The sequence below is a fragment of the Cololabis saira genome, chromosome 13 (assembly GCF_033807715.1).
Source record: "Cololabis saira isolate AMF1-May2022 chromosome 13, fColSai1.1, whole genome shotgun sequence".
In the NCBI taxonomy this organism is placed as follows: domain Eukaryota; kingdom Metazoa; phylum Chordata; class Actinopteri; order Beloniformes; family Belonidae; genus Cololabis; species Cololabis saira.
Genome location: NC_084599.1, coordinates 46,049,204 through 46,068,924, shown reverse-complemented (window position 1 = coordinate 46,068,924; position 19,721 = coordinate 46,049,204). Strand labels below are relative to the sequence as shown.

The 19,721-nt window shown below is 41.4% G+C and overlaps 1 protein-coding gene across 3 annotated transcripts; it reads right to left on the bottom strand.

Moving 5' to 3' along the window:
• Positions 1-2,046: 2,046 nt before the first annotated feature.
• Positions 2,047-19,399, bottom strand: LOC133458718 (leukocyte elastase inhibitor-like). Of its 3 annotated transcripts, none has more exons than XM_061738911.1 (7): positions 19,251-19,399; positions 8,667-8,869; positions 6,504-6,641; positions 5,244-5,361; positions 4,318-4,460; positions 3,982-4,149; positions 2,047-2,670 (listed from the first exon to the last, which is right to left on the bottom strand). In XM_061738911.1, the coding sequence occupies exons 2-7, from the start codon at positions 8,832-8,834 to the stop codon at positions 2,266-2,268; spliced, it is 1,140 nt and encodes a 379-aa protein (XP_061594895.1). In that variant the 5' UTR covers positions 8,835-8,869; positions 19,251-19,399; the 3' UTR covers positions 2,047-2,265. The 3 variants fall into 3 exon arrangements, with proteins under 3 accessions (XP_061594895.1, XP_061594896.1, XP_061594897.1); XM_061738912.1 differs by lacking the exon at positions 19,251-19,399 and adding an exon at positions 15,623-15,759; XM_061738913.1 differs by lacking the exons at positions 8,667-8,869; positions 19,251-19,399 and adding an exon at positions 8,097-8,171.
• Positions 19,400-19,721: the final 322 nt, after the last annotated feature.

Here is a 19,721-nt window from a genome sequence, read left to right as displayed (position 1 = left end):
GTCATTTGAACTGCTATTTGCAATAATAATAATAATAATAATATATAATTATTAATAATAATTAATATGAAATGATACTACATGTATGTATTTCTGCATTGTCACTGCCCCCTGGTGGCCAAAAGTAAAATGCAGCCGTCGTTTTCACCTCAAATATGGTTTTACACAAAGTAAAAAAATAAAACAAATACAAAAAAAGGAGCGACTGCTTTTCTCAGTGCAGTTTGGATGAAACAGAAAAATGCATATGCATAATTTAATTTTGTATTCCTGTATTTTATTTCATCTATTTGTAGGAAGCACTTGCATACTTGTTTTGTGTTACTTTTCATTTGATGGAATGTTCATTAAGTTGAACGATAGTGACATTACACTCATTCAGGAGATGCTTTCCTATTTAATTTCATTTTCATATGATAAGGAAAACAAAAAGAAGACTTGCTTTATTTCTTGTAGAAATATGCAGAAACATAAGTTAACAGAGTTGGAATATGCAAAAATATAAGTTGAAAGAAAGACTTGCTTTATTTATTTTCATATGTTGGAAATTGCAGAGGTATAAGTTAAAATGAATACTTGCCGTGCTGGTAAATAATCACACGCCAAATAATCACAAATATGATATTTGTGATTGGTTTTCATTCCTCGTTTCAGGAAAAAAAGAAAAAAGCGTCAAAAATGTTGAAGTTTTTTTTTAAATATTTTAAGTATTTTGCTTTGATAAAAAAAATGCTTAAGAAGTTATTTTCCATTTCAATCCACACATTGTTAGATATATTTTACTCATCTTTTACTCTTTTTTCATTTATGTGCCCAATGTTCTGAAAATTCAAAGACAGACTTGTTAACTGTTCAGCTCCTGATGAATTTAACTGTAAATTTATTCTAATTTGAAACAAAACAAATTGTTATGATTTTGAAAGTTTTGTCAACATTTACAAATGATTCTGTGACAATCCTTGGTCCAGACTGGCCTTTATTTACACCATTTAAATCAATCATTTACTATCGGCCTACACAGTGTTGTGTTTCTAATTTCTACACCGTACAGGCGTTAAAAACTGTAATGCGTGTTCAGGGATGAAGAAGCTGGTGGTGAGAGGAGAACAAGGTGAAGGTTGTAGGACCAGCAAGAACTTTAATCTACTTTCACCCCTGGTTATTCCTTAAAATGAGTGAGTAAGTTCAGTGCAAAGACAGAGTGAGATTCTTTTGAAGAAAACGTTTGATTACATTGCGGTCAATGGGGACTGAGACAGATATTGGTGCCACTTTAGCCGCCCCCGTTTAAATGTTGTGCATACCCCGCCTGTCAAAGTCACATTTTATGAATCCCAACACCTATGTCTACATTCTGACCAAAAATTATTGGTCTCCTTTTTACGGTTTGGCCGTGAGCTCGAGTTACAAATAAAAATGTGGGTTATTTTTTACTGTTTCTCACACTCTAGCAACAGACATCCGCACTCTAGATTTGACAAAAAAGTGATTTCCAGTCCTCGCTTGAGCGCTCATATTTTGAAAAGTTTACATCTTAGGAAAAAACTGTTTCAGGTTTGGAGAGAGAAGAGAGATTTTCCTATGTTTTGAAGTTTGAATGACATTTCTACGTGCAAGTATGAGAAAGATACTTGACTCAGAAAAAAGGTGAATTTTGGCTTTTTTACCTCCTCCCGCCCACAGTGTGACATTCTGCGCCACACACATACATGGGAAAATCTCCCCATTAGTTTTGTACTTTTTGTGCGATCGCTCTGAAAATTCACAGGATTGTAGTTAAATTCAGGGCCTACAACTTTCTAAATCGGTTTAGAATTTTTTGAGCAACAGTGTGCGAGTAGTGAGGCCCCAAAGTTCTCCCAATGCGTTCCGGAATGGTCGAAAAAGCGCACGTTGTCGCGCGTTGCGCAAAAACGTGCGCACCAATCGCTAATAAAAGTCATACCACTCGATTCCCGCTTAAGGCGCACGTTTTAAGTAAGTTATCCTTTGTTTTAATTAATTATCTTTGTCAAATTGAACAACAAACAACACAAACAATAGGAAGTCATTTCAAGTGTTTATTTGAATAAACAGCTATTACTTACCAGTGCAAAAGCAGACAAAATATAAAGTGATTTCCTACTGACAAAGCATCACAGTGACAGCTTTATGTGTTAATAAACTGCAGCCTTGCAAGTTTTTCTATCCAGCGTCTTCCTCGGCCGGTTCTACTGGGGCGAGGAAGAGGATGGTCCTGGTCTTGTTGTTCCTCTGGTTCTGGTTCTACTGGGGCGAGGAGAACCTGCCGAGGAAGAGGATGGTCCTGGTCTTGTTGTGCTGGATGAAGAACAGGAAGGGGTGGTCTGCGGTGAAGTGCTCCTCCCTCAGCATGCAGAAGGCCACCATGCCGGCCGTGGCGGCCGCCGCCTCCGTGCCCTCCTCGTTCACCTCCACGAAGGCCTTGTGCACCACGGTGGACAGGTAGAGGCCGCCGTCGCCGCTCATGCCCGACAGGTCGGCCCGGGCCGAGAACAGGTCGGTCACGCCCAGCCGGGCCAGCGGCTCGTTCAGCTCGTAGTCCTGCTCCAGCCGGAACCGGGGCAGGTGGACCAGCACCTCCGAGTGGACGTCCATGTTGTCCCGGAGCGTCCACTCCTGCAGCCGCTCTGCCGTCAGCTCCTTCTCCAGCTGCAGGAGGAAACACAGTCTGGAATGAATCTGCTGCTCATGTTTCTAGAGAGGGAATGTTCATGACGTCACAGATGCAACTTGACGGCGGGTTAAAGACTGAGCGTCAGAAAGACTGAGGCCACGTTTCCAAAAACGGATATTTCCCTCTACGTTTATAACAATACCATCATTTGCAGGAACCTGCATAAATATCTGTTAAGGTGCTATGAGCAGCCAAACCTACAGGGGGCAGTGTAACGAGAAGATAAAGTCATGCTAGCCAATCAGAATCCTGGAAAAAAAACATCAACAAATGACACGAGTAACTTCCAGTTACTTCCAAGATGAACCAGAGTCTTTGGTTTGGAGTGACAGAGAGGTGGAGTTACTTCTCAACATTTTGACTTTTTTATCAACATTTTAACTTTTTTACCGACATTTTGACTTTTTTCTCAAAATTTCGACTTTTTTCTCAAAATTTCGAATCTCCTCAAAATTTTGAATTTTTTCTCAAAATTTCAACTTTTTTCTCAAAATTTTGACTTTTTTCTTAAAATTTCATCTTTTTTCTCAAAATTTCTTAAAAACGGATATTTCTCCGTCTACGTTTTTAAAAATCCCATCATTTCCAGGAACCTGCATAAATATCTGTTAAGGTGCTATGAGCAGCCAAACCTACAGGGGGCAGTGTAACGAGAAGATAAAGTCATGCTAGCCAATCAGAATCCTGGAAAAAAACATCAACAAATGACACGAGTAACTTCCAGTTACTTCCAAGATGAACCAGAGTCTTTGGTTTGGAGTGACAGAGAAGTGGAAGTGTATCTGTGTGGCTATGTGTATGTATGTATGCATGTATATGTGAGTGTGTACATGAGTGTGTGTGTGTGTGTGTGTGTGTGTGTGTGTGTGTGTGTGTGTGTGCAATAGTCCTGTCAAAGCTCTACCTGAAGTGTATCTCTCTCTTTCCCATTTTAGATGTTTTTCCAGTTGCTCAAACTGAAAGTTTACGCTGACACTCAGTCTTTCTGACACTCAGTCTTTCTGACACTCAGTCTTTATTCACTCAGTCTTTCTGCCACTCAGTCTTTATTCACTCAGTCTTTCTGCCACTCAGTCTTTATTCACTCAGTCTTTATTCACTCAGTCTTTCTGACACTCAGTCTTTCTGACACTCAGTCTTTATTCACTCAGTCTTTCTGACACTCAGTCTTTATTCACTCAGTCTTTCTGACACTCAGTGGGTGAAACCCGCCGTGAAGTCTCATCTGTGACGTCAGGCACGTTCCCTCTATAATTGTGAAACTCTCTAACAGAAAGCATGTGGACCTTGATCAGCGGGTCGGATCCGTCCTCCGTCTCCTCCGGCAGCAGGATGAACATGCTCAGCTCCTCGTCCACGTACGGCAGCTCCAGGATCTGCAGGCCGAGCTCCGGGACGTAGTTGTAGGGAAGTTTCTTCATCTGGTACATCATCTGCACCGGCTTCGTCTCGTTCTGGTCAAGAGGAACACAAGGGAGCGTTACGGTTAAAGATGCTGTCGTCAACGAAGGCCCTACTGTCTCTGCAGGAGTTCTCCTGGTTTTACTTTCTAGAACTGAAACAACAGCAGCTACCGGAGCCGGTAGGAACCAAACATCAACCTGGTTGATTTTAGTTCCTACCTGGTTGATTTTGAAGGTCATCTCTTGGGTGCTTGCAGCATCGAACCGGTTCTTCCAGTTTCCTTTAAAGTAGATGGCGTTGACCAGCGCCAGGCGGGTGGAGGATCTGACGGAGCCGGGCTGAAGGAGATCCTTGATCTTATCTGGAACACACGGACGAGGAGAAGCTCAGACCTGCTGGCGTAGCGTCTGAAGAGCTCAGGGGCCTCATTTATAAAAGAGTGTGTAGGATTCAAACTAAAAGTGCACGTGCGCTCAAAAGCCAAAAATGGCGGGCGCAAAAAAAAATCTGGATTTATAAAACCGTGTGCACGCAATGTTCTCTTTATAAATCACAGTCCAGCTGGAAGGTTGAAGGTGAATTCTCCTCATATCCCGCCCTCTACACGCCCACTTTTTACCATAAATGGTCAATGCAAACTACTCTATGACTGTATTTGCATATGAATGAGCCTGCTGAGCATGTGCAGCGCCACCTGTAGTTTGTTTCTGCTGCGTCAGGATGAATGAGACGTGTGTCGAGCCGGAGTTCTGCCGAGTTGTACTAACTCGGCAGAAAATACTACCGTACGATCCCCGTTTCTTTTGTCTCAGTTTCTTTTTTTTCAAAGGCTTTTTCATGCAAATAGATGATTTAACAGCAGGAAGTCAGAATGTTCTTCACATAGATCTATGTGTACGACGCTTCGGTGGAAGAAAAAAACCCGTCAGATCACGCTTCCACATAGACATCAACATTTATCTACCGTCATTTACCTATCGTCCTACAGGGTTGATGTAAAGATACACACATTTTTCGGTTCGTTTTTTTTAAAAATCCCAACCTTTGCGTAGAAGGTGCGTCTCATCTTTCAAGCCCTGTTTTGTGGCATGCAAGCTTTATAAATGAGGCCCCAGGTTCTCCTGAAGAAAGCTACGTCTCCTACTGTGCGTCTGCTGCTCCACCCAGCCGTTGATCTCCTCCCTGCAGGACTCCGGGTTCCCCAGGAAGTCCAGCGTCTTCAGGTCGGCCTGGTAGAACTTCTCCGTGTCCTGCAGGAACGTCTGCAGAGGAGGAGGAATAATAATAATAATTATTAATATCTGCTCAGGTCCTGGTAGAACTTCTCCGTGTCCTGCAGGAACATCTGCAGAGGAAGAGGAAGAGGAGGAGGAGGAGAAGGAGAACAGCTATCGCTCTGAACCCTTTAATCGCCCCCTTTTTTCTCTTTTGTGCATGTTGGCAGGCCGGAGCTTCGGGAGCTGCGTTCCCTGTCTTCCCCCCATCCCCCTCTGGTCGTCCCGCTGCTGCTTCCACCTGCCTGCTGTGCTGTTGCCGTCCCCGACCCCCCAGTCTGGACCTCGGCAGGAGGGTCCCCCCTTATGATCCTGGTCCTGGTCCAGGTTTCTTCCTCCTAAAGGGGAGTTTTTCTTGCCACTGTTTGGCTTAAGGTTTTTCTCCCACTAGGGGAGTTTTTACCTGCCATTGTTTATATAATAATTGCTCGGGGGTTTATGTTTATGTTTATGTTTATGTTTATGTTCTGGTTCTGGATCTCTGGAAAGCGAATTGAATTAATCGGGTCATCAGACAGATAAAATCCTCCAGATGTTCAGACTCACGGAGAGGAAGTTGGCCGTGTTTCTTTAATCGGAGCATCAGATTAATAATAATAATAATAATAATAATAATAAATATGATAATAATGATAATAATAATAATAATAATAATAATGATAATAATAATAATAATAATAATAATAATAATAATAATAATAATAATAATAATAATACTACTGAGACTCACGGAGAGGAAGTTGGCCGTGTTCCTTTAATCGGAGCATCAGATTAATAATAATAATAATAATAATAATAATAATAATAATGATGATGATGATGATGATGATGATGATAATAATAATGATAATAATAATAATAATACTGAGACTCACGGAGAGGAAGTTGGTCGTGTTTCTTTAATCGGAGCATCAGATTAATAATAATAATAATAATAATAATAATAATAATGATAATAATGATAATAATAATAATAATAATAATTAATATTAATATAATAATAATAATACTAATAATAATAATAATAATAATAATAATAATAATAATAATAATAATAATAATAATTAATATTAATATAATAATAATAATAATAATAATAATAATAATAATAATAATAATAATAGACTCACGGAGAGGAAGTTGGCCGTGGCTTCTCCGTACAGCCGGTTGGCCAGTTTCAGGGTGTAGGACGCCGCCGGGGAGTTGATGTCGGCGTTGAGCGTCTGGAAATCTGCGTGGACGTTTCCACCCGAGCCCAACGACAGACCCTGGTGGAAAAGTGACATTAACAACATTATCTTTATTTGGTTTTCAAATTCCTTCCAATGAGACAGAAAAACAAGAGGAAACATCGAGAGCAGCTGGATTATTGTCCAGCATTCCAATCATATTTCCTTACAAGTCACGTATTTATGAGATATCATAAAGCAACACTCAGTTTAGTTTTATATGAGAAAAGGAAAGAGAAAAAAGAAAGAAAGAATAAATAAAACCCCAAACAAAACAAGAATAACAATAAAAACAACAACGTTTCTCCATTTTTCAAGGGTTAATCCAAATTATTGACCGTTGTGCATCGTTCAGAAATACAAACTGGAATGTACGATTCACACAGAATAAAGAAATCAAGTATCAAAAGAAAGGAAATGATTTTAGAACTGCAGAGGATCGAGCTACGTCTCACCAGACCCAGACTCTCCATAGATTCTATAAGAGGAGCCCAAATGTTTTGAAATAATGATAGTTTCCCCTTTAGAATGTAAGTAATCTTTTCCACAGGTAAATGTGTAGACATTTCCTTAATCCAGTTAATGAGTTTTGGTTTACTGGTTCTCTTCCATGAGCTACGACTCTTTTTGCGAGCAGTAAAAACAAATCCAGGGCGGTGATTATGTCAGGATATAAACCTGGATAAACAGTTTAAATGTACCTATTATAGTCTCTAAAGCTTGTTTAATCTCTCACCAGAAATGTTGAACTTTATTGCATTTCCAGATACGTATTGAAACATATTGAACGTTAAAGAAGTTGGTAAGAAAATCTGAGAGACGGTGACGACAAAGTGACGTCTGGACAGGAAGTAGCAGCAAGTTTTCCTGCAGTTATTCTTGTTTTGATTCTGAGCAGCGTGAATGAAAACTAGTGCAACATGAAAATAAAGGTGAACGAGGCCCGAGAGGAAGATGTTGGGGGTTTTAGGAGAACTGAAACCAGTTCTGATCCAGTTCTGCTTCCTAACAAACAATGCTATCTTGTTCCAGAGAGGATTTATGAGGCTAAAGTGCAGATGACAGCTCAGGCAGTCAGGCCTCTCCCAGAACACGCCTTAACGCCTAAACGCGTGCAAACACAAACGGGTTCATCCAGGAGACGCTGACTCAGGGGTCAGAGGTCGCAGGGACACGCCGGGGATCAGGTGATCAGGTGATCAGGTGTAGGCCTGTGTTGAAAAAAATCGATGTTCCAATTCTAAATCGATTCTCATGTCTAAAGATTTTTTTCATCATTGCATTACAAAAAAAGGAATGTTTTATTAGACACCAGAATAACTGGTGCCAGGTTTTTGCCTTTAAATATGTTTAGAGGTTATAATTGCATAAATTGTCTATATTTAATTACTTTTTATACTTTTCTTGGGGTTACATTTGCATAAAATGCTAAAAACCAAATAAAAACAAAAAATGGACCAAAAATTTACAGGTGTGTAGATCTGAGCTGCTGACCTTCTCCATCTGCGCGGCCGTCTCCCCGCGGGCCCCCAGGTAAACCATGGCGAGGGCCAGGTGTGTAGAGGTGTGTAGAGGTGTGTGGAGGTGTGTAGAGGTGTGTAGAGGTGTGTGGAGGTGTGTAGAGGTGTGTGGAGGTGTGTAGAGGTGTGTGGAGGTGTGTAGAGGTGTGTAGAGGTGTGTGGAGGTGTGTAGAGGTGTGTAGAGGTGTATAGAGGTGTGTAGAGGTGTGTGGAGGTGTGTAGAGGTGTGTAGAGGTGTGTAGAGGTGTATAGAGGTGTGTAGAGGTGTGTGGAGGTGTGTAGAGGTGTGTAGACGTGTGTAGAGGTGTGTGGAGGTGTGTAGAGGTGTGTGGAGGTGTGTAGAGGTGTGTAGAGGTGTGTAGAGGTGTGTAGAGGTGTGTAGAGGTGTGTGGAGGTGTGTAGAGGTGTGTAGAGGTGTGTAGAGGTGTGTAGAGGTGTGTGGAGGTGTGTAGAGGTGTGTAGAGGTGTGTAGAGGTGTGTAGAGGTGTGTGGAGGTGTGTAGAGGTGTTTGGAGGTGTGATCAGGTGTTTGAAGGTGTGCTGACCTTTTCCATCTGCGCGGCCGTCTCCCCGCGGGCCCCCAGGTAAACCATGGCGAGGGCCGAGCTGATGCTCAGCGGAGACACGAAGATGTTCCCGCCGGGCTGGGACCGGCTCAGGGTGGAGAACAAGTCCAGGGCGAAGCTGGTGCTGGAGCTGCTGATGTTGGACATGGTGGAGCTGGTTCTGCTGCTGCTGCTCACGGTTCCTGGGAGGAGATAATAATAATAATAATTCATTTTATTTGGAGACACCTTTCATGTCACCCAAGGTCACCTTACAGGATTAAAACAAGAAATACAATTAAAAATACTGTGGCAGGGTGGAGGAGCTGCAGACACTCAGGCTGATTAGGGCACAGGTGTGCCCAATCAGCCTCTCCACCCTGCCAGCCTTCATAAGGCTTGGCTGCACAGCAGCAAGGGCTCTCCTGTGAAGCTGCTGTGAAGGTGCTTGTGCACGTGTGTTATTTGGGTAAATAAAAGGGTCTGCACGAAACTCTGTGTCTCTCCATCCTGTCGGTCGGGCCCCCGTGGCACTCACACTGCTACAAATACATTTTATAAGTTCAAAATACAAAAAGACATCCGTAAAAGCAGCAATAGACAGCATACAAATAAGAGTAAATACAACAATAAATAAACAAACTGGTGAGATGTATTGCACAATGTCCGGTAGGGGTGGGTTAAAAATATCGATATATCGATATTTTATCGATATGCATGTGTAGGAACGATTATCGATACATAAATCCAAGTATCGATTTAAAAAAAAAAAAAAAAAAATGTTTTTTTTTTTTTTTAATCCCGGTTTTTTCCCCCATTTTATCACCCAGTGCTCCTTCCTAAGTCAGTCCTGGGCATTGCTCCATCTACCAACCCCGGGAGTTCCTGCACTGAGCTCAAGTCTCCTCCTTACTTGAGGAGTGAGCAGGCCGCTTCTTTTCACCAGTCAGGGGGGGGTTTCTCTGGCCGGACGTGGCGCGTGGAAGGATCACGTTATTCCCTTATTGTAACCAGAATATCTATATCGAATCGTATCGGAAATCGTATCGTCTTGGGACCTAGTGTATTGGAATCGTATCGTATCGGGAGGTCAGTGATGATACCCAGCTCTAATGTCCGGTCAGAGTGAGTGGGCAAGTTTAAACAGGTGAGTCTTGAGTTGCGTTTTGAATGTGGTGATGGAGTCTATTTGTCTTATGTGTGGGGGGAGGGAGTTCCAGAGTCTGGGTGCCGTACAACTGAACGCTCGGGCACCCATGCTGCTAAGGTGTGAGGTGGGAGTGAAAAGAAGTCCAGCAGAGGTTGAGCGGAGGGTGCAGGAGGGAGTGTATTCTTGTTAAGAAGTCCAGCAGAGGTTGAGCGGAGGGTGAAGGAGGGAGTGTATTCTTGTTAAGAAGTCCAGCAGAGGTTGAGCGGAGGGTGCAGGAGGGGGTGTATTCTTGTTAAGAAGTCCAGCAGAGGTTGAGCGGAGGGTGCAGGAGGGAGTGTATTCTTGTTAAGAAGTCCAGCAGAGGTTGAGCGGAGGGTACGGGAGGGGGTGTATTCTTTCAGTAGGTCACAGAGGTAGGTGGGGGCTAGGTTGTGAAGGGCTTTGTGGGTGAGGAGGAGGTTTTTGTAGATGATGCGGTATTGGACTGGGAGCCAGTGGAGTTGGATAAGAACGGGGGTGATGTGGTCCGATGACTTGGTGCTGGTGATGATCCGGGCGGCCGAGTTCTGAATGAGTTGCAGTTTGTTGGTGAGTTTGGTTGGGAGGCCAGTGAGGAGAGCATTACAGTAATCAATACGGGATGTGACGAATGAGTGGACCAGAATTTCGGTGCTGGATTGGGACAGTGCTGGACGAAGTCTGGAGATGTTGCGGAGGTGGAAGAATGCAGTCCGGGTGATGTTGTGGATGTGAGGTGCAAATGAGAGTGTATTGTCCAGAATGACGCCGAGGCTCTTGACGTGGGGGGAAAAGGGTACCGGGAAGCCGTCGATGATGATGAGAGGAGCGGGAGAGGGTTGTGACTTGGTGAGGGTGGATTTGGAGCCGATGAGAAGAGCCTCAGTTTTATTGCCGTTGAGTTTTAGGAAGTTATTGCTCATCCAGGTATTAATGTCGTGTAGGCAGGTGGTGAGGGAAGTGGGAGGAATGGCAGCTGTGGGGTTGGAGGAGATATATATCTGAGTGTCATCGGCGTAAGTGTGAAAATGGACCCTATGGTGACGGAGAATTGAACCTAGGGGTAGGAGGTAGATGGTGAAGAGAAGTGGACCCAGTACTGACCCCTGGGGGACACCCATTGTGACACCCGTGCACCCGGATTTATGGTTCCGTAGTTGGACAAACTGTTGACGGTCAGCAGTGATGGGCAGTAACGCGTTAGAAGTAACGCGTTACTGTAATCCGATTACTTTTTTCAAGTAACAAGTAAAGTAAGGGATTACAATTGCAAAAACAGTAATTAGATTACCTTTACTTTTCTGAAAGAAGGCTGCGTTACTGCGTTACTAAATGCAGTATTTGTTTTGTGAAAATATCTCTTGACTTTGCGCCGCTCATACGTCTGAGCGGCGCAAAGTCAAGCCTGAATTATGGTTCCGCGTTAAATCGACGCAAAGCCTACGGCGTAGGGTACGCGGCGACGCGCGCCGTACGGTGAGTTTCGCCGCGTACTCTACGCCGTAGGCTCTGCGTCGGTGCGCGGAACCATAAATCAGCCTTCAGTGGTAAACCAGAGACGACATGAAGTGCGAGAGAGAGCAGGAGCATGCGGCGTTTAACGCCTGGAATTACAGACATTATTTTGAGTTTGACTCGGTCAAAAGTGATAAAAATATTCGCTGTAAAGTCTGTGTGGGAGGAAAGCTCGTATTCCTCCTCCCCCACTGGGGCTGCAGCGCCGGCTGCCTCATCAGACCCCCCCTCTGCTGCTAAACAGGTGAAACTAGATGTAAGACCAACGGGACTTAGTGCAGCTGAATTGAAGAAACTTGTCGCAGGTTAGATTCTAGTTCAAGTCAAAGAGAGCTGTATTTTGCCCCACGCAATGTGCATAAATTTAAGACTGAAAATAATAAAAACAAGTTTAAAAATAGACCGTTTCATTTACTTATTGTCATTTAATTTTATATGGTGGAATGTGCACAAAGAATAGAATTAAACTGAAAGTTCTATTGTTTTATATTGTTCCAGTAAAGTGTATTCAGGTTGTGCATCATGTTTTTGAAAAGTAACTAAGTAAAGTAACTAGTAATGTAACTAATTACTTTTGAAAATAAGTAATCAGTAAAGTAACCAGATTACTTTTTTGGTTCAGTAATCAGTAATCAGTAACTAATTACTTTTCCAAAGTAACTTGACCAACACTGACGGTCAGTGAGGTATGATGAAACCAGGAGAGTGCAACACCAGTGATCCCAATGCCAGCCAGGCGGTCCAGGAGTATTGGGTGAGAAATGGTGTCGAAAGCTGCGCTGAGGTCCAGGAGGATGAGGATGGTGAGTAGGCCTGAGTCAGCTGCACGGAGGAGGTCGCTGGTGATTTTAACCAGGGCTGTTTCAGTGCTGTGATTGGGGCGGAAACCGGATTGGAAGGGTTCGTGGAGGTTATTTGATTTGAGGTGGGACTGTAATTGTGCTGCAACCACCCTTTCCAGAGTTTTGGAGATGAAGGGAAGGTTGGAGATGGGCCTGTAATGATTGAGGTCGGATGGGTCTGCACCTGGTTTTTTCAGGGTGGGTGTGATGGCAGCTAGTTTGAGGATTGGGGGAACAGTTACAGTGATGAGGGAAGAGTTAATTGAGATGAGATCAGACTCACCGATGGGTTTCAGAAACCAAGCAGCCAATGTGGCCCCGTCTGGATTAAAACGGCCAAATGGGACGAGTCTCATGTTTTCAGTGTTATGGACCCGAAACGTGAATCCTGTGGGCCGGATCCGTTCTGCAGGACGACTTTGGGACAGTCAGCTTCTCCTAACCGAGCGTTAAACTCTGGAACTCACTGCCTTAGGAAATTAAATCCATCTCAGAGTTTAACATGTTCATCACCAAAACTAAAACCTGCTTCAAGACAAATCTAAACTGTCCTCACCTGTAAATAGTGTGTATGTTTGTGTGGGAGAGAGAGTGAGGTATGTTTGTGTGGGAGAGTGAGTGAGGGAAGGTTTTATATCATGTAAATGCAATATTGCATTATTTAATTGTATGGTCTTTTTAATTGATGTATATTAATTTTATATTGAACTGCAATGCTGTGGAAGAGAATTAGCACTAGCTATAAACTCTACAAGCATCAAATCAGCTGCAAGTTTGTATCTATGTTTGACTGCATTGTCCCGGTCAAATAAATCATTAAAAATAATAAAAACCTGGAGCCCCGGAGCAACGGCTCTTCTTTAAAATACAATTATTGACTATCCATGACATCAACATTCTTCAGATCTCTACATTTGTCTCTAAAGTGAATCATAAGAGATTATTTACCTCATGGTTTTAGATACTATTTTGTTAATAATTCTCAAGTTCATAGTTATTCAATCCTTCTGTGCAGTTGTCTGTTTATATTTTTATGAGTCTGTTTTAATTTATTTAATTATTTTATCGACTGTATTCTTGTTGTACGGAGACCTTGAGTGCCATGAAAGGTGCCCTATAAATAAAATATATAATAATAATAATAATAATAATAATAATAATAATAATAATAATAATAATAATAATAATAATAATAATAATAATTATTATTATTATTATAACCCGACAGGTTAAGAAACTTCACCTTCCATCGTATAAAACGTCCCGAGGTCGGTTTTTTATTAAATACCGTGCTGTTTTCATGTGGAACAATTATGTACATTAATTGATTTATCTTTGTCTCTGTCCATGTACAAAAACAAACTTTAGAACGCTCTGCTCTCTAAATCATTTCATTTAGAATAATAGAGGTTTTTCCTTTACAGGAAATGTTCAGTTTGTGCTTTTGATATGTAATCATGATCTTTACATTTGTTAATATCTTAACTTGAGTATATTGTTTGGGGGTGGTTTTCATATAATCCTTTATCGACTTCTAACTTCCTCACACACATTTCTGCTTGTTTAGTTTTTTTATATATTTTCCACATCCCAGGAAGACGTGCTAGTAGAAAATAATAAATTAAAAAAAACACTTGGAATCGTGACAGAAAACAAATAAAAAGTGAAAGTGAAGTAAAACCTAACTTTCTTCGCTGTTCTGTGCAGATCAAGGTCTTCCCTTAGTTATTAATATAATATTCTTAATGAAAGTTTCATCATTTCTATTTATTTTTTAAGTAATTTTAAAACACAAAATGTGGCATATATAAATGTAATCCTAATTTATTTGACTGCAAACATCTGAGTGGGACAATCCACCTGGAAATATCTGTTTTTTTGTACGTTTTGACCGTATAGAAACTTAATTCCTGCCATTGTAAGAATGAGATGAAGCTGCTGGATCTACTGCCCTTACTGACTAACAACTGCTGCTTTCTAGTATTTTACCTCTTTTCTTATCATTTTATTTGTTATTTACTGTTTAATTGTGTCTTTCCGCTTTTAATGTTGATGTAAAGCACTTTGAATTACCGGTGTTGTGCCAAAAAGTTATTCCTTCCAGAATCTGATTTCTTCTGATTTCTAGCCGCGGGAGCGCGCACAGCAGCCCGTTGAGCGATAGCGCTAAAACGTCAGATCTTCAGATTATGAAGCTCAAGAATGAGATCAAGTCATATTTAGGCAGAAACAACTTTTAATTAACTGTATTTGGCCTTCAATCAATTTTTGACAGGTGAAAAGACCCATTTTCAGGGGAGAAATCAGATTCTGGCAGGAAATCACTTTTTGTTCCTACACCGGTTGAATTGTGCTGTACAAATAAACTTGCTTTGGAAAGAGTTAAAGATCATCAAATCCGCAAATCCGGTTTCAGTTTTAGAATCAAAATCATGTTTATTGTCCAAGTAAATATGGAATATGGTCAAACAGGGAATACGACTCGGTTATTTTTGCTCACTGTTCAGTAATAAGGCAAATAGGCAAATGCCAGCTCTTATTATTAACATATACAATGTTTAAAACAGTGAAAGTTGAGGCAGAATGAGGCGTTATTATTAATCTGCAGACGTGTCATCATTATTATAGATAAATAAATCAAAAGCATCTGTCGGTGATGTTTGACTTTAATTTGAACCCTGCAGATGAAACCACCCGCACACCCAGAGGGAGGAACTTAAACCGAATACAGAATACCGAATACTTCTGTCATGATTACAAAAAAACTTGGAATCATGATAGAAAACAAATTAAAAGTGAAAGTGAAGTAAAACTTTCTCGCTGTTTTGTGCAGATCAAGGGCTTCCCTTAGTTATTATTAATATCATCTTCTTGGAAATAAGACCTGGAAACAGGCATGGTGACGTAGAATTGTTAAATTGGTTTAATTCACTGTATGAATTGTTACAGATTACTTTTGTAATCCTGTATTTGACCCGGTTTTTGTACGTTTTGACCGTATAGAAACATAATTATTACCATTGTAAGAATGAGACGTACCTGCTGGATCTACTGCCCTTACTGACTAACAACTGCTGCTTTTATTATTTTACCTTCTTTCTTATCATTTTATTTCATTTTATTTGTTATTTACTGTTTAATTGTGTCTTGCCGCGTCATCATTATTATAAATAAATAAATGAAAAGCATCCGTCGGCGATGTTTGACTTTAATTCTAACCCTGCAGAAGAAACCAGCAGTTGGAGGAATTTAAACCGAATAAAGACGCACTTTCTCCGAGTGAAAGTGCGTCAAAATGAACCGGACACTTTCCAGAACCCGGAAATTGTGAAGCAGCTCGGTTTCTCAGAAAACAGAGAAACTATTTCCTACTCCGAGGATTTGCGTCTTTATAAATGTGTGATAGGCAGAAAAAAGCGAGGTTACGTTACCCGGATCTCCAGTTCAGAGAATATTCACAGAGACGCGAGAAACCGGCGGAGAATCCGTGTTTTCGGGCGGAGAATCCGCAGCAGCGGCTTTGGTTTACTGCGTGGGTTTACTGCGGGATGTTTGGTGGATGTTTGTGGGGGGGACGCGTGACTGCGCGATGAATCCCTGGCAGGAACATCAGGGCTTTGGTCTGCAGAGTCCAGCAGCTGCTGTTTGCAGCGCTGCAAATACCTGGGGGGAATGGGGGGAATTAGAGCCGTATCTGGATGGGCAGGGCCCAGGGGCGACTCCACAACTGCCAGAGGGGGCCACTTCACTTCCTGGGGTGGAACCCCCCCCCCCCCAAAAAAAAAGCCATCATTACAGGATTTTATTATACTGTTGTAGTAAACAGGCTCAGAAATACTTTTTTTTTTGTTACTTTTTTTTTTTTTTTTTAAACCATGTCTGCACACATATTAATGGTTGATACCATGCCGGTAAAAACCTAAGGCATATATATGTGCATTATTACTATATATATTAATATATATACATATGTATACACATACACATACAAACCCAGTGAGTTATTTTTTTTGTTTTTTTTGGGGGGGGGGGGGGTGACATCCACTGCTAAACCAGTAGGCAGGAACACACGGAGGCCTCACGTCAAGCACTGGAAATCTGCAACAAATTCCACAAACGAAACACAAAACCGACACAGAGCCGACCAAAACATGAGCAGCAATCGACCCAAATCTGGAGATCTGATCACAGTCTGAGCTAAGCTACCGCTACCGCTACCTAACCCCAAAAACTACAGAGCAAGCATGCAGGTGACATGTCAGTGTGTATGTCTATGTGTAGTTGTGTGTGTGTATATGTATGTGTGTGTGTGTGTGTGTGTGTATGTACATGTCTGTGTGACTATGTGTGTGTGTGTGTGTGTGTGTGTGTGTGTGTGTGTGTGTGTGTGTATGTGTGTGTGTGTGTGTATACGTGCGTGTATATTTACATGTCTGTGTGGCTATGTGTGTGTATGTGTGCATGTATGAATATGTGTGCGTGAGTGTGTGTGTGTGTGTGTGTGTGTGTGTGTGTAATAGTCTTATCAAAGCTCCACCTGAAGTGTATCTATAGTGGGGGAGGAGGGGGAGCAACCCCACAGAGGGCGAGAAGAGGGCGGGAGGAAACCCACCGCCAGCGATGACCGCGGGCGGGGCCCCCACGACACGTGAAGAAGCAGCCAGGGATCCCGCGGCGGCGGACCGCGACCCAGGCGATCCCCGGCCACCCGGTCCGGGCCGGACACGTGGCCAGGAGGCCCTCACCCTTCAGGCCAACGACCCCCACCCGGCAAGGGGCCAGCCTGCCCGGAGAGACAGAGCCGCCCCGGCCGCCGACGCAGGCAGGTGCACCCGCCCCCACGAAAGTGTTGAGTGCATGGGATTAATGCCATAAAAACAGGGAGTATCATACTGACAATGATCCTGCCCCTCCAGAACTAAGTATCCTTGTTAAATGTATTTATTAAATGTTGAATGTGCAGTGTCTACAGTGTTATTAACACTGTGAGGCGGGGAGTGCCGGGCCACGCGGGACAATGCCCCCCACGCCCCGGACCCCCCGCCCCTTAGCCTATGTGCGTATGAATCGTGTAAAGGGGGGAAGGAGGGGGAGCGGAGGCCGAAGCCAGGAGGCAGGACCAGCAGAGCCGGCCCTGGAAGGACGCCCACGCTCCCCCACCGGCCATCCAGTTGACACCCCCTTTTTTTTTTTAACTTTCTAACTTGTCTGCATATATATTAATGGTTAATACCAGGTTGGTAAAAGTATATCTTTCTTTTCTTTCTTTTTTTACTTGCACCATAAAAGAGAAAAACAAAAACAACTAACAGACAAAAATAATATGTGCGGGAGAGGTTAAAAAACCCTGTACGGGCTTATAAAAATCACCTCCCCAAGGAAATAAAAGAATTGACAAATAAATCAACAACAACAATAATACTGGTATTCAGAAAATAAACAAGAAGCTACAACAACAGACAATAAGAAGCAAACAACATGAGCAGGAAACGCAAAAAACAAAAACATGAGATTATGTAGGGTAATAATCTACGACGGAGTATTAGGGCCAAACTAAGACAAAAAAAAAGGAAATTACGAGAATAAAGTCATAATATTTTAAGAATAAAGTCGCAATATTAAATATATTATAAATATATAAATATGACTTCACAAGATGCTCAATATTCCTAATTTTAACGACTGCTCTTCCTGTTAGAATTCTCATTAATTATATTCTCATAATATTACGACTTTATTCTCATAATATTACAACTTTATTCTCATAAATTATGACTTTATTCTCGTAATTTCCATTTTTTTGTCTTAGTTTGGCCCTAATACTCCTTCGTAATAACACACATCTAACATACTGTAAAATAAACGTTTAAGAGTCTTGATTTAAAAGAATATTTTTAAGTCTTTACTTGAACATTTTGATAGAAGAGGAGATTCAACAATGAACTGATAGGAATTCCAGATTAAGGAGCTTCTATAAGCAAAAGAAAACTGGGTGTGTGTAGTGCGACAAAAAAAAAAAAAAAAAAAAAAAAATATACATATATATATATATATTTTATTTTTTTATTTTACTTATTTATTTGGATCATGTGCTCAGTATGGTACACTCATTCATAACATGTCGTGTAATCATTGGAATCGATAAGGAATAGGCTGAAGCTCTGAGCTTATAAATGCCTTTAACCTTCACATTATTATTATTTACACTTTCTACAACAAATGCTTTCTAGCATTTCCACCCAAAAAAGAAGCAAACACAAAACACAAAAAATATATATATATGTAACAACAAAGAACCAGTAAGAAAAGAAAAAAGGAAAAATAAATAATAAATAGTCCCGATTAAAACAAGGACAAAAAGATTAGTAATTATTACCTGCATAATTCCATAATTCTCTCTCTTGCATCTTATCCTTCAATCTTGTTGGTATTTAACAATCATGGTCTGTTTTAAACTATTTTTAAACTGTATGATGTTTTTACTTTGTTTAAGATTATCTGGCGAGCTATTCCACAACTTAACCTGTAACTGAAATACACTTTTAAGTGTTTTAACTGTTGGTTGTTTGAGATTCTGTTCCCCCTTAACTCATATTCATCTCTATCCTTAAACAGGTTTTCTATGTTGCAGGGGAGTGAATTATTCTTTGCTTTGTATATTATCTGTGCCGTTTTAAATTCAACTAAGTCAGTCAATTTTAGTGCGTTTATTTTCCAGAACAAAACATTTGTGTGATGATAAAATCCTACATTATTTACGATTCTTATTGCTTTTTTTTTGCATTTTTTGCATATATATATATATATATATATATATATATATATATATATATATATATATATATATATATATAACTAGTCTTGGTCTCTTGGATACTCTCTGGTCCTGGTCTCGGTTTAGGAGGTCTTGACTACACGTTTACCTAACAATGAGACATTCTCAGGCCGAGGCTTCTGCCTCTCGTCTATAAATTTACCAGCAGGCGTTAAAAGCTGAATATTTCTCCTCACTCGTCTCCTAAAGGCTCATAAACATCAGGTTGTTTTCCATGGACTCACCGGTGAATCTCTGATGCCGTTTCCGTCAGCCGTCCGTCTCCGGTTGAACCTCCGTCCTGCTGCTTCCCTCTCGTTTGCTCAAAGGTTCTCAGCTGGGTCTTTTATCTGGTTTTTTATGAACCCGTATCTCACTCCTTCCTCCTTTAAACACGGCACAGCCCTTTTTACAAGGTGCTGTCTAGTTCCAGCCCAGTTTCTAAACTCCCTTTTATTCCTAAGAGGAAGCTGTTTATAACCAACTACAGGATTTTTGAACGGGTCAACACTGGTGAACGGTTCCAGTCTGGTTTTCAGCCTGTTCACGGCACAGAAACTGCTCCTTTAAAAGTTTTCAATGATCTTCCTTTAAAGCTTGATTTGGGTAATTGTGCCGTTTTGATTATTTTAGATGTAACAACAGCGTTCGACACAATGGATCCCGCCGTTCTCCTGTCACGCCTCGAGATCTGCGGACGCATTAAAGGCACCGCA